We start from the raw sequence: 15,107 nt of genomic DNA on the forward strand, positions 1-15,107 counted from the left end.
AGTGTCTAACATATGACTTACTTAAATTTAGTAGGCATACCAGGAAGGAAGATACAAGAAACTAACTGGGGATTTGGATATTGGAGTTGTCAGACAGGAAATTTAAAATAACTCTGACAAATATTCAAGAATTCATGATAAGATAGAGAATCGTGGAAAAGAACTAAAAGCTATTTTAAAAAATCATATAGAAATGCTTTATAACTCAAAAATATAACTCAAAAGCTATTTTAAAAAAATCATATAGAAATGCTTTGTAACTCAAAAATAATAACTAAAATTAAGAACTCAATAAATTAGGCCGGGCGTGGTGGCTCACGCCTGTAATCCTAGCACTCTGGGAGGCCGAGGTGGGCGGATCGTTTGAGCTCAGGAGTTCGAGACCAGCCTGAGCAAGAGCGAGACCCCATCTCTACTAAAAATAGAAAGAAATTATATGGACAGCTAAAAATATATATAGAAAAAATTAGCCGGGCATGGTGGCTCATGCCTGTAATCCCAGCTACTCGGGAGGCTGAGACAGGAGGATCGCTTGAGCTCAGGAGTTTGAGGTTGCTGTGAGCTAAGCTGACGCCACGGCACTCACTCTAGCCTGGGCAACAGAGTGAGACTCTGTCTCAAAAAAAAAAAAAAAAAAAAAAAAAGAACTCAATAAATTAGATTAGCAGCAAATTTGACAAAGTTGAAGAGGAAATCAGTGAAATAGAATATAAATGAGAAGAAAATATTCAGACTAAACATGGAGAAAAAAAGAAAGGATGAAAATACAAAAATGAATGTAAGAAATAAATAGGGCACAGTGAAAGTTCTAAGATTCTTCTAGTTGTAGGCTCAACTAGAGGATTTTAAAAAAAAAAGAAGAATCACAATGTTTGAAGAAAAAATGGTTTAAAAATATTTCAAAACATGTGAAAGTCAACAAGCATCAAGTGGTGGATCCAAGGAGTGCTACAAACCATTAGCCAGGAAAATACAAAGCAAATTATACCTAGATATACCATAGTAATACCAAAAACAAAGAAAAGAGAATGAATGATATGTTATCATCAAAAGACAAAAAATAAGACAAACAGCTGATTTCATTGTCTCTGGATCCTACCATATCTGTTGAGAAATCTGCATTTTGTGCTGCTGTTATGTATTTTAATTATTTAGATAAATCTATGTTTGTAGTCAATATTCATTTATATTTACAAACATTATATGTGTGTGTGTGTCTGTGTGTAATTTCAAACCAAGAAAAACTGAAAGAAATCATCACTAGATTTTTACTAAAGAAAATATTGAAGCAAATACTTCTGGCTGAAGAAAAGTAATGTTAGATGGAAGAGATTATTAGATGAAGAAAAGAATAAAGAGCAAAGGAAAGAAAAATATTTTACATAAATATAAATGGATATTGACTGTATAAGTCTATTTTGTAAACATACCATAAAGAGAATAAACATATGTGACAAGAAAAATATAAAAACAAAAGGCAGTAAAGTGCTACATTTGTATTTTAACAAGTTGCAATAGTACTGATTTATATTATATTTTAATAAGTCATGGTTGTATTTTGACATCTTATAGACAGCAACTAAGAGTATATAAAAACAGCATATTACTCACATGTTAATGCAGTGGGAAAATGAATAATAAAAATACTACATTCGGCCGGGCGCGGTGGCTCACGCCTGTAATCCTAGCACTCTGGGAGGCCAAGGTGGGCGGATCGTTTGAGCTCAGGAGTTCGAGACCAGCCTGAGCAAGAGCGAGACCCCATCTCTACTAAAAATAGAAAGAAATTATATGGACAGCTAAAAATATATATAGAAAAAATTAGCCAGGCATGGTGGCACATGCCTGTAGTCCCAGCTACTCGGGAGGCTGAAACAGGAGGATCGCTTTAGCTCAGGAGTTTGAGGTTGCTGTGAGCTAGGCTAACGCCACGGCATTCACTCTAGCCTGGGCAACAGAGTGAGACTCTGTCTCAAAAAAAAAAAAAAAAAAAAAAAAAACATTATTTCAAAAGAAGCCAAAAAAGAAGGGAAAAAGGGGAGGAGGAACAAAGAACACACGAGACAAATAGAAAACAAATACTGGGATGGTAGTTTGGTTACTTTCTGAAAATTCCTCCCTAATCATCGTAAAATATTTAGTAAATGTACAAACGACTACATAGCTGCAAGCTAAAAGTATATAGTTACATTATCCTATGATTACATTTAAGCAGAAATATAATACATTGAGGTTAAATTCCAGAGACTCTTTAGCACCAAATAACTTCATTTTGAATCATAATTTTTGCTGACAGCGAATATAATATGAAGGATCAGAATTTAATAAAAAAAAACTATAAATTTAATCTCACATAATCTACAATTTTATTTTTAGAAATATAATAGGTTTGAAACATTGTTTATGTTAGAATTTAGATCTTTGGAAATTTTGTTGTTGCAACAGGGCATTAATATGTGAAGAAATTTTGCTATTGCTTAAGCCCCACTTGAAAATCAAAGAGGAACTGCTTCACCAGAATCTTTAAATGTAATCAAAATCTTAAACATACCAATTAAGCCAGCTTCATTATACTCATTTTAACAGAGATAAATATAGAAAATAAAACAAGCCCTAAGAAATAGCTTGAATCACGGAATGAGCAACTTTAACCTCTTCGTCTATTAAGAGACTTTTCTGCAAAATCACTGTCATTAGCAAAAATGAAGAGATGCAAAAAATTTAATTATTGGACCTGGAGTAGGGTCATTCACATTGACCCACTGTTAAACTTCAATTGTATCTATTTGTATTTGTATACACGTACACCTATGATATTTAATTTCATCCTAATAATTTAATAGGAATATAATATCTCTAATGTGTAAACTGAAAATTTAAAGTCTAGTCATGCCATTATACGCACAAAATCACAGAGTAAGCTGCTACCAGAAAAAGATCTAGGTTTCCACTCTTTTATTGCCTAGTACAGCATTCTTTCAAAATATAGACTTTCCATCTGTTCAACTGCAAACTTACTTCCTATCACAGAAGTCAGTTCTACTCATGATTCTCTCTGCCGATTCTACAGTGGACAATTGATTAAGGCTCTTTGCTGTCTCTTCACAGCCTCCAGATTTTATTTGCATCTCATTTCCCCATGAAAGCACGACTAGGTTCTATGAGATGAAAAGGTAAGACACAAACAGCAATAATATCCATGTACAGGCACTAAGACCAAACTCTATTGACAATATGTCCTCATTCTCATTGATTTTGCATCCATTCAACAAATATTTATGAAAGAACTACAATTTGCCAATCATTGTTTTGGACCCTGAACAAACACTAAGAAGAATTTCATTGTCTTCATCAGCATGTGATGCTTGTGGCCTAGAAAGGGTAAACATTCATTCATTTATTTATTCAGCAAGTATTACTGGCCACCAAAAACTAACCAGACATTGTTAGGTGTTGAGAATCCTGTGGTGGATACCCTCCTTGCTCTTACTGTGCTCCATGTCTCACAGGGGATTACAAATCCAATAATCACAAAAATAAATGCATAATTCATATTATATATAACAAAGAAGTCACCATGCAATAAAAGTATAACAAAGGCTGCTGGCCTTGAAAGTCTGGGAAAGGTTTCATGAGACAGTAACGTCCAAGTTGAGAGCTGAAGGTTGAATAGAAGTTAATTAGTTGAAAAGAATCCTCCTAGCAGAGGGAAAACATCATGTTTCCAGAGGGAACGTGATTTGTTAGAGAATTCAAAGGCGGCCACTGTGGCTAAAGTGGCAAGAACAAGAGAAAATAGTTTAAAATGATGCTGTTGAGAGATACAATGTAAAGAACATTTGAGGCTTCAGAAAACATATTACAAGTTGTGTGCATTCCTAAAAGCAATGGGAATTCACAGATTGTTGTGAAACAGGGAAATAGCATGATTCTATTTGAAATAAAGAACATTCCCAATAAGTTATATAGACAATGGGCTGAAAGGGGGTATATGGAGAATAACAAGACTATTTTGAGAGTTCAGTCATCCATATGAAAGATAATGCCATTTTAAAATTGGTGGTAGCAGTGAAGTTGGAAAAATGGATGGGTTCAAAAGAAATTCAAGAAGTAAAATTGCAAGACTCAGTGATACTTTGGGTGTGGGGAAATGAAAGAAGGGAGCTTTTGGTTGGTGGCTTACAGAACTGAATGAATTATGAAGGCATTCCCTACAATAGGAAATACTGAGGAGGTCCAAGGTTGGAAGCAGTAGAACATGAATGAAATTTTGGATGTTGAGTCTGAGTTGCTGTTGGGATAACCAAGTGATGATATCAAGTCAGCAAGTGAACAACTGGGCTGGAATTTAAGAGAAAAATGGGAATGTAAATCAGTAAAACACTGATATCCAAACAGTAACTGAAACTGTGAGCGTGGGTGAGCAGCTCTAGGAGGAATACATATACTCACAGGGAACCTAAACATTCACCAGGGAGATGTAGGCCACTTAGCCTGCCAATGAGACTGAGGAACCAGAGGTAGGGCTTAAAGCAGTAAAGGTTTATTAGAAGAGAGGCCCAGGAAAATGATAAATTTCAAAAAGCCAAGTGTCAGGTGCAAACGTTGCTGTGAGTTCAAATAAGATAAGACAGAAAATAAATTACAATTCAACAGGACTGGGACTAAAACATAAAATTCCTGAGAACATAGAGAAAGGGGCATTAATGCTGTAGGAAGAAAAGGGGTGGACAAAAGAAGTGATTTGTAACCTGTATTTGAGACATGAGTAGGAGTTGTCTAGGCAAAGCAGTCAGTGAGTTAAAAGGCAATATTTAGAGAAGGCATAGCTTTTTCTCCTGAAAGAAAAAAGAAGTCTTCATTAGGCTGATTGAGTGTCCCAAAATTCTATTCCTCACATTCCTTGATCCGTAATCCTACTCATTTTCACTTAAACTGCTTCCCCATCTTAACAGAGTAGACATCCTTACTTAGAAGCCAATCTTCTATCATTGTCCCTAAAGTTCTCAAAATGGAGAAGTCAGAAAATAAAGGGAGAGAGAAAGAAATACCATCTTCATCCAGCAACGAAAGTCATACAAAGTGTCAGACTTAAGGAAAAAAAGTTAAAGATTTCTGATTATATAACTGAATACGGAAAGTTAAGAACATTAACTTTATATATTAGGGAAACATTATAATAGGAAGATCAAAATAGAATGTAGCTCAGCTATAAGGAATGATGAAGATACGACATCTCTATGGTTCTCCTGGAGAGAGTTGGAACCCATTATATTAAGTGAAGTATCCCAAGAATGGAAAAACAAGCATCACATGTACTCACCAGAAAATTGGTTTCCCTGATCATCACCTAAATACAAATCTGGGAACGACACCAATTGGACATCAGACTGAGGTGGGGGGTGGGGGAGGGGATGGGGGTATGCCTACACAATGAGTGCATTGCGCACCGTTTGGGGAGTGGTAACACTTGAAGGTGCTGACTTGGGAAAGGGGGGGTGGGGAAAAAAAATATGAAACTGTTGTTTTTAACTTGCATTGTTCACTTAATAATTTATCATGAATATTTCCCATATTATTTCATATCATTGTACAAGAAATAATGTATACATTATGAGGACATACTGTATCTAATAAAATATACTGTTAGACTCTTTGATTCTGTAAAATTAAATTGTTATCAATGATAAAAAAAATAAAAATAAAATAAAAATAAAAATCCAAAAAAAAAAATAGAATGTAGGAAAATTAAATAGATACATTAAACATGTAAGAAAATAAAAGATTTCCCATTGTCTTAAGCGTTTTAAGTTAAATGACAATGGCCATCTTGTAAGTAATGAGATGCAGAGTATCTTTTAAAGAATCCACAAATGCTGAATTGCAATCTGTAGAGCTAAGATTGCAATTTCACATATTGATACACTGAACTGAGGATATACTATGGAAAAATGAACACCTAATATTAGAACAATTGATTTAAAGTCACATAGTGCAATTATGCCTGCCCACTAAAATATTATAACAGCACAAGTTATTATTTTGTTCACAAGACAAATTAGAAATAGCTTTGCATCCAGTGTCTATAATTACAAAAAATATAGCTAAGCCCTCATTGTACCCGTCTTTTTTTCCATGTTTTAACATTTGTGTGGCAATCATCAGTTATTTAATATTTTGTGAAGTTTTAAATTTTAAGCTTTTTAAGGGGAAAAGTAAATTTCTTTATTTAACTTTTCTTCATTTATCTGACACTCTGGTTGAGACTGCATTAAATCATAAGTGTGTGGATAATATTAAGTTGCCTACTGTCTTACTATGGGCCTTCAGGAACAATGTGGGAATAAATTTTAATCTGAAATCAGATTTTTACAATTTACAGTTATTTACAATTTTTTCATACTTGTTAAATTTTGTTGAAGCACAAATGCATAAGGAATAATTAATGATTTGATTATTTCATCCTACTATGTCTTCCTAACCGTCTGTCTGCATTGGTTTCTTTCCTTTTTCTGCCTCACATTGTGACAAATTTGTCGTCTTTGTTACCCAATACAAGGAGGAAACTGAGAATAAGGGCACTATCTCCAGCAAATTATATAATATAATGCATCCCTTCCAAAGAAAACAAAGAGGAGGAATCATTTCCTTTAGGCAACCTGCAAAATGGTCACAGGTAGGGATTTTGCTGGATCTCATCTGTAGGGGCGGGTCTATAAATCACAGCAGAGAGATGATAGGGAACCATTGAAAGGGTGCGGCCTAACACGACAAAACTGGTGCAGGAAGGGGTCTAGGGTGCGGAGGTGACATAAATGAGGGTGACGGCACCAAGAGGTCGAGGGGAGAGGCTGGCCGTCCGTGTGCGAGAGGATGGGAACACCCTGGGCCGCGAGGTGGTACCTGCGCGGGGTCGAGCGCCCCTGCCACTGTATCCCCGATCCAGAGATGCTCCCGGAGAAGCTGCTGGTAGCTGAGGCAGTGCTTCACCGCGGATGGCACATTCCCCATGGCGGAGCCTGGGGCTGCAGTCGGCGATGGGAGGGAGACTGGAGGAGGATGAGGGGCGGGCACCGCGCAGGGAAACTGCCGGGAGCGCGCCCTCCCGCTCCCCCGTGCGCGGGCTGCGAGGACCGGACCTGCGCCGCGCAGTGCGGCGGCGCCCAGCGGGGCGGGAGCGGGGCGCGGGGGGCGGGCAGGCGGCGGCGCCGGGGGCAGGGGGCGCAAGGGGCACCTACGGCGGACGCCGGAAACGCCGGGAATCCGGACCGGAGAGGGGCCAACTGAGCCAGAGGATGTCCAGGGTGGCTCATCTTCCTCGCAATGCCGAGCGCTCAAGGCTAATTGTAGCTGCACGTGCCCACCCACCGACTTCTCACCTGATTCAGAAGTTAGATGGAAGGAAAGGGTCTACACTAAAAAGAAAGGGCATGCGTTTTGTGTGGGTGAGTTTGTTCATTCCCAGCCACAGCCTCTTGGGCTCAGTGTAGATTTTTGTCCACCGTTGAGCTCACCTTTACCCCAGTAAACTCGATTTTGAAATTTTTGAGGCAATTGATAAGGTTAAAACATATTCAACAGTCTAATAAAGAAGAAAAGATAGAAGGTCAGAGATGCCAGTGGTACTGTCAGAGGTACGTTGTTAAATCGGTAAGTTGCCACTAAGTTGGTGCTGCAGTAAATCCCTGAAATAGACTTGAGTTTTTCAAAGGAGGCTGGCACAGAATTGTTGAAGCCCTAAGGGCTAAACGTATTCAAATGGAAAATTCTAAACAATTCCTTAGGATATTAGAATAGGAGAAATCTTTAGTGAGGCAGAGACTTCAGAAGATAGTACTGGAGCAGGCCACCTCCCTACCTCCCCCACACCACTTTCATTTGCACACTTAAATTGTCACACTCTAAAACTCTTCATTGTGGGTTCAGTAGCCTGCAACTAACAGAAAAGACGTAGTCATCAAGAATGGTCTCGTGGAAGTTGCCCAGAGTCTTCTGGAACCCTATAAATGCCAAAACCACACAGAACAAATATCTTGAGAATGTTTAATCTAATGAATAAAATGGAGTGACAATAGATGTCCTTTTACTGGTAAGTAAAGTTTCATGTTAAATCATGAGGGCTTAAAATTTATAAATTGGAACACCTTATGCTCTCGTAATTAGTATTAGTGTACATCTTTCTATTTTCATGATTAAAATGAATATTCTCAATGTACCCCTCCCTGTACCCCTCCCTGTTACTTGCAAGTCTAAAAAACACTAGCTAAAATGAGGATAATGCAATCCTCTGTGGTAGGTACTGTAGTTCTCTCTTGCCATATGACAGGTTAAGAGACTTGGGCTCCATCAGAACAGCAAAGAAATCACTTGCTAAAAACCACAAATCTGTGGAGTGCCTTATCCTGAATCTGCACTCTATACTACTCTCACTGTATCATATGACCAAACCATTTCTATTTTGTTGCCTTTCCGTCATTAAAATAGAAGAAGATATAAACATTCATTGCAAATTAAAACGAATTAAACTTCCTGTTTTTTCTAGTGATTTTACTGATGATTTTGTTAAGTGCAAAAACATTCAATTCTGGCTTTCCTGAATTGTTCTTGACTCCCTTCTCTCCTCAAACTAAGCCAGCCCAAACCCACTCTTGTCAATAAGGGATGTTAGTTAAATATCTTGAACCCATCCTTTTTCCCTCTTTTCTTGCTATAAACTTGTCTCTGCTCCACTTCTCCTCTCTTTAGCTGGCAACACCATAATGCAGTAGGGAAGCCCCTAAGAGCTGGTCTTAGATTACGAGTGTTGGAAGCCGAGCTCCACCAGGTACTGAGTGATCTTGGGCAAATTCTTTAACCTCTGTTTCCTTATCTACAAGAGGGTGATGATAACAGTTCCCATCTGTTGCAAAAATTAAATGAATTAGCATGTATAAAGTGCTCAACACTTGGTTTCTGGCACCCAGTAAAATGTTAGCTATTACTATTAACACGGTAGCCTGGTTTTCTGTGGTAATTTGCACTCACAAATTTATACTGTGCAGCCTCAGCAATTTTTGAAAATACATATCTGATAAACACTTCTGAGCTTAAAATTCCTAGAGGTTTCCCATAACCTTTAGAAAGAAGTTATGTTTCTTAAAAACATTTAATTTTTCATGTTGAGACTCTTAGTTACATTTCAAGTCTCAACTGCTACCCATTTGCTAAACATTCAGAACTTTAGCAATACCAAATTATGTATGATTCCCCAAGTTTCAGGGCTCTATCCTGTCCTATCATTCTAATTCTATTCCTTATTGTAGAAATTTTGAGAAATACAGAAGATGCATAAAGATATCAATGAAATAACTCATAATCCTAATTCTAGAAATATTTTGATATATTTTCTTTCAGAGAGAAAAAATTAATATTTTTATATTAAAAATTAATATTTTTATATGAATATATATGCTTTTTATTTTATTTAAATTCTTTAAATGCCCATTTCATGTTGATTGAAATTATTTGAAACCATGATGCTATTGGCTATACAATATCTATATTAAACATATACATATATAAAATCAAAAACATTTTTACAATAACCCTCTAAAGAATGTTCTTTAATTATTTTTGAAAGGAAAGCAGGTAGCTAGAATATGATCATATAAATGTATTAATAATTATCTAATTAATTTTACAAAATAGCATAGCAGTGGAAATCCTCCACTATAGTTCTGTTTATAACAATTTTTCTTTACATTTTTAAAGAAATTTTGCTTTGTATATACAGAATTTCCTTGATGACTGGTAATTTGCTTGTATAAGCCTATCTTTGATTAAGGTTTTTTTGTATAGGAATCTTTTATGGGTTATTGGAATATCCCTAAAGAATGGTTTTACTCTTGCTTGTTTGGGATTTCTAATGAGTTTGACTTGATAGCACTAAGATTTATTTTTTTGTTAGCATCTTAGTTTGGGGTACTACAAGGATCCAAAACTGAAAACCATGCATGATGGCACTTGCTTTCAATTTTCTTGCAGAATTTAAAATTTCTCACCCACAGAGCCTGGTGAACTTTTTCCACCTACCATGTATGGAATGGCCCTTTGAAATCAGTGGCTTGTGCTCATGGTTCAGTTAGCTATCTGTCCTCAAATTTCCCTTGGCTTAAGTGTATCTTCTTTTGGGGTTCTTAAAACCTCAGTTCTGGGCTATCAAGGTCTGTGCCCTCTTGCGAGCCCCTTGGCAATATTTAGCTCATGGGTATGTCCTTGATATCAGTGTTTGGGGTGGGAGGGGAATCCTCAGATCAACTTAGCTCTCCATATTTACCAGAATTCTGACTTGAAATTTTTCTGTGATCATTCTGTTTGTTTCATATTTTTCAATGCATTCTGAAGTTTTTATACTAACACAGTAAGTGTAGAAAACAAGAACTAAGAACACTGAACTAAGACTTAAACTAAGAAATGAACTAAGAACACTGAATTTAACTCAAAGAGTCAAAGAATCTCACGATATAGTTCTGATGTCTTGACTAATCTACAAGAAAGAAAACTAGACAGAAGCCACATACCCTCTATATCTACTCCCGTCCTTCTCCCTGTCTCTTCTCTGTACAAAAGGACCACCATAAATTACTACCCTATAATAAATTATAGGGTTATGCATTGCCTATGTCCTTAAAAAGACTCTCAAAAACAGAGCCTGGGGAGATTTTTGTTCCAGACACCAGTCAACCCATAACTAGGTAGACTGACTATATCAATTCTCTCCAGTGGCAAATACTTGGTTAAGAAGGGTCTAGTTAAAACAGGTTGATATCTTGTGAATCTCTTTGGTCCAGTGATGAGTATTTAAGAGTCTGTATGCTGACAGCATGAGTGGAATCAGAAGCAAGTGAACAAATCAAATTCTTATAGTAATAAGTGCCAAACTGGCATGTAGCCAAAGTATCTACTGGGCAGGGATCAAAGACACATATGGTGAATCTCAAACAATAATGCCATAGAACTTTGGCAAGATTCACATGAGTAATGTGCTACAGCCTTAAACAATAAAAGAGAAAGGACGAGAACAATTTGGTTACCAATACTGGATGATACCTAGGGGGAAGCACAGCTTTCATCATCTCTATTTTATTGCTGAAAAATTTAGATAACTTCTCACATATGTTATGTCTGGCTGATCTAACGCGATGGGAAGGATAACAGAGTGTTTAAAAACATTCTTGGCATTTGGACACTAAAATCAAAGTTCCATTAACAATAGCATTGTTCTGAAATAGAGCATTCTTTTGAGAATAAGTAATGAGTTCTATTTTACCAAAATAACACCCCACCCCAGGTGATGGATACCTGGCACTAGATACTGAAATCAGAACAAAGCTATAAACCACATCTCTCCAGATGTAGGAGTCTATTTATTCTCTCACTAAATCAGAAGGATGCAAAAGCATTAGCTTTGCCAACTATGTTGCAAAACAAAGGACACAGACATGGACTGTTGATCAACTATTTTACTTCACTAGATGGGTGTAGTGCACGTATTTTTTTGCCAATGAATATAAAAATAAAATTATCTTTTCATATCATTAACTATAGATTCAAACTGCATTTGGAAAATGTTTTTATCAATCAGTTGATATAGTTTGGTGGGTTACAGTAAATGTGACCTTAATAGGTAAACTATATTAACCCTTACCCATGGACTATATCATTCTTTGAAATTGTATCAAGTACTATTGAATGAGAGAACAAGTCAATATCAATTACAAGCATAAAGCACTTAGTATTTTGCCTGGTACATAGTAGGTGCTCAATAATTCAGTTTTTCTTTTTCGGCAATCAGGTTAGTACATTGTTTATCAAATGTATATTGAGTAATGAATGCTTAATAATAAGTATACAGCTTTAAAATACTGTGTGAGAAGTAATGATGAATAAGGCAGTCTTTAACATAAGAAACTTCTGTTTTAATAATGAAATATGATATCGCTCAAATATGTATAACAGGGCAGTATGTTTATAAATGCCAAGTGATAATATAAGTTCAGAATCATTAAAGAAAAGGCAGTAGGCTCCTTGTTTAATTGTGTTAGTAAGAGAAGACTTCAGGAAGGAGACCACATTTGAGAGGATTGGGTAGATAAAGCCCATCGGGATAAAAAGAAGGTGCCAGACAGGAGTGATAACAGGCCTCATTACTACCAAAAGCTAACAAAACATTAAAATAACTTTTAAATAAAAATATTCATAAAAGCACCTGATTTAATGATATTTTTATCTTTATGATTATTTTACTATTGATATTATAGTTAAAATAATTTTAATTTCATCATAGATGAACATACAACCATATGAATTCAAGAGATGTGCTAAATAGACTAATTTCAAAGTATATATTTTGAAATTCAGACTTTTATATACATCTTTAGCTGTCTTAAAATGTATCATACCTGTTCTCCTCAAGCAGAGGAGGAAAGATGGTATTTATTAAGTGAATAAATCTATGAGGCACTTTGCTGGGTATAATTATGTGTATGAATTATCATCCCCATTTAACAGATGAAGAAACTGAGACTCAAAAACTTGAACTACTCCAAAGTAAAAAGGAAGTATAAGAAGCAGGTTCAAATTTGTGTCTGTCAAAGGCTTTGCTCTTTATTTCTCATCTCATTATTTTCAAGAATAAATAATAAAAAGACATTCCATATATTTATGGTCATTTTCTTCTTGTACCATCTTTTAGCAAAAGAAACCCTTGCTCAAAGAGGTTATAATTTTCCCATGGGAGTTCCTTTAGAGCTAGGATTTGAACTCAGTTTCTGACCCTTCATTCCTATAGGACTTCTACCCTATATAAAGGGCCCAATTTTGTCCTAAATATGAAGCCCAGGATCTTTTCACATCCGATGGCATTATAAGTACTACCCATGGGAACAACATAAAATTAAAGAATTCTCTTAAAAACTTCAGCAGTTATGTGTGTTCTGTCTTCTACGATTTAAGCTTCAGTTCTACGTCTCCAAAGAAAACTTAAGAGAGGCAGACACTTCATGCCTTGTGGGGTGTGATTTCACTTTTCATAAACTATGCAAGCCATGGATTTATTATGGCCATACATGTATCAAAACATCTATGTATCTGATAGGAATTATGATTTTTGAGCTCCTGATCACCTCTTTTTTCTTTTCATTTTTTTCCCCCTCTGTGGCCTGGAATACTCATTAATATTTTTGCCCACATTCATATGGGTTATTTGTTGTTGTTGTTTTTCCTAAACTAATGAAGTTTTACTCTACCATTTAAGAAATTTTTTTTTTTTCTTCAAGGAAAAAGGAATTTTCTTGCCAACAGTTTCCCAGAGTTTTCATGGAAGTACAATTCTCAAAAGAATTCATAAAAATTGATTTTATAACGGAATCCTTTTTTACTAGAATGTCATCATTCCAAGAACATTTTAGTTGAATATTGTAAGGGCAGAAAGTCATAAGAGTGCTTTAATAACTGGCATTACTCAATGCCCTGCATTTTGCTAGCTTCAAATCTCCACTAAATTTACAAATGGAAATGTACCAATACGGAATCCTTACTTTTCAAGGCAATAATCTATAGGTATTCTGTAATAAAATATTAATTTTTATAACTTTAAAATGATATTTGGATAACTTTTCACTCATCCATTTAAAGTTTAAATTTAACTAAAAAGTTATAAATCCATGCCAGACGCCTGGAAGGAGGGAGGTCGGGGGGAAATAGAACAGGAGGCCTAAAATAATACTCCTGAGATTCCCCTCTTCCCACCCATTGCTCTCATTAGGAAGACATTCCTCCAATGTCTTCTATTTCACCTTTTCTCCTTTAATTTCTTATTTATTTATTTGTTTCTATTCATTACCTCAATTATTGTATTATTCCCTTAGAAATTTTTCCATATCTCATAGTTTTATGTTCATGAAAATTTCTGGTTCTTACTAATTCATAGTTTGCTTAGCTGAAGTTTATAAGATACAGATTTAATGTTAGGATTAATAAGAGTTATTTACAACAGTTTGAAAATGTTTTTTGTCCTTTAAACTTCATCTTCAGCAATAGAATAGCTTACATTGATATTTTTCAACCTCAGCACTATTGACATTTTGGGCTTGATAATTCTTTGTTGTGATTTAGAAGAATTTTAGCACAATCCCAGCTGTCTACTCACCAGATGCCAGTAGCCTCTCCTGAGTTGTGATAACCAAAATTATCTCCAGACATTGCCAAATGTTCCCTGGGAGGTAAAATTACCCCCCGGGTGAGAACCACTGGTTTAAATGATGATGATGACAACAACCAACCATTACTGAGCATTTATCATGTGCCAGGCCTGATGTGTGCACATCATCTAATTCACAGGAAAGTTGCTGTGATTCCTGTCTTACAGATAAGATCATCTGAGCACAGAGAAGTCAACTATGTCACTAACACCACAAGGCTAGTGAAGAAGAAACCCAGAATTCAGACCCAAGAAGTCTGACTTCAGAGCCCACATTTCTATTGGTCAGGTTATAGCTGGCCTGCTAAAATCACACTAACCTAGAATAAAAACCATAAAAACATGAATCATTTCAAGTTTAATTTTTTTCCCATGATTTCAGACATTTAAACCTTGGAAAAGAGACTACAAATTGAAAACCTCTGCAGATAAGTAAGTCCTTTATTCCCTTCATTCTGTTCGTCGAGCTGCAGAGATCCCATCAAAGTTGGGATTACCCAGGCAGATATTTAAAGCTCAGCTTAGGGACTTAGATTCCTGGGATCTTATCCTGACAAAATCACACTCATGAGCGTGATGAGACCCACTTACATGTTTTATTATTTTATCACCATCACTGAAATATTAAGAGTATCTGATTCTTTTTATTGAGTATCAGTAGTTCCAAAGAAATCAATTAAAATTAGTTTATTGGGTGTTATCCTATCTTCTTCAACATTCAAATATTACTTTTTAACTTTTTAAAAACAATAGCCAGCAAAAATTAAATTTCTTTTTCTGCTTCTCCATCTTAACTGCATGTGGCAGAGGTGATATACCTACTCAAAATAAAAACTCTCTCACAGCATAATTTGTAATGGTTTCATCT

General features: G+C 35.8%; 1 protein-coding gene across 4 annotated transcripts in view; it reads right to left on the minus strand.

Moving 5' to 3' along the window:
* The window catches only part of HMGCLL1 (3-hydroxy-3-methylglutaryl-CoA lyase like 1), a 139,286-nt gene extending 132,144 nt beyond the window's left edge, over positions 1 to 7,142 (minus strand). For all 4 annotated transcript variants that reach the window (XM_069488115.1, XM_069488112.1, XM_069488111.1 and 1 more), the window contains exon 1: positions 6,904 to 7,142. In XM_069488115.1, coding sequence (XP_069344216.1) covers positions 6,904 to 7,011 — 108 coding nt within the window. In that variant the 5' untranslated portion in view covers positions 7,012 to 7,142. The remainder of the gene's footprint in view (positions 1 to 6,903) is intronic.
* Positions 7,143 to 15,107: the final 7,965 nt, after the last annotated feature.

This window comes from Eulemur rufifrons, chromosome 15 (genome assembly GCF_041146395.1).
Source record: "Eulemur rufifrons isolate Redbay chromosome 15, OSU_ERuf_1, whole genome shotgun sequence".
Taxonomy (NCBI): Eukaryota; Metazoa; Chordata; class Mammalia; order Primates; family Lemuridae; genus Eulemur; species Eulemur rufifrons.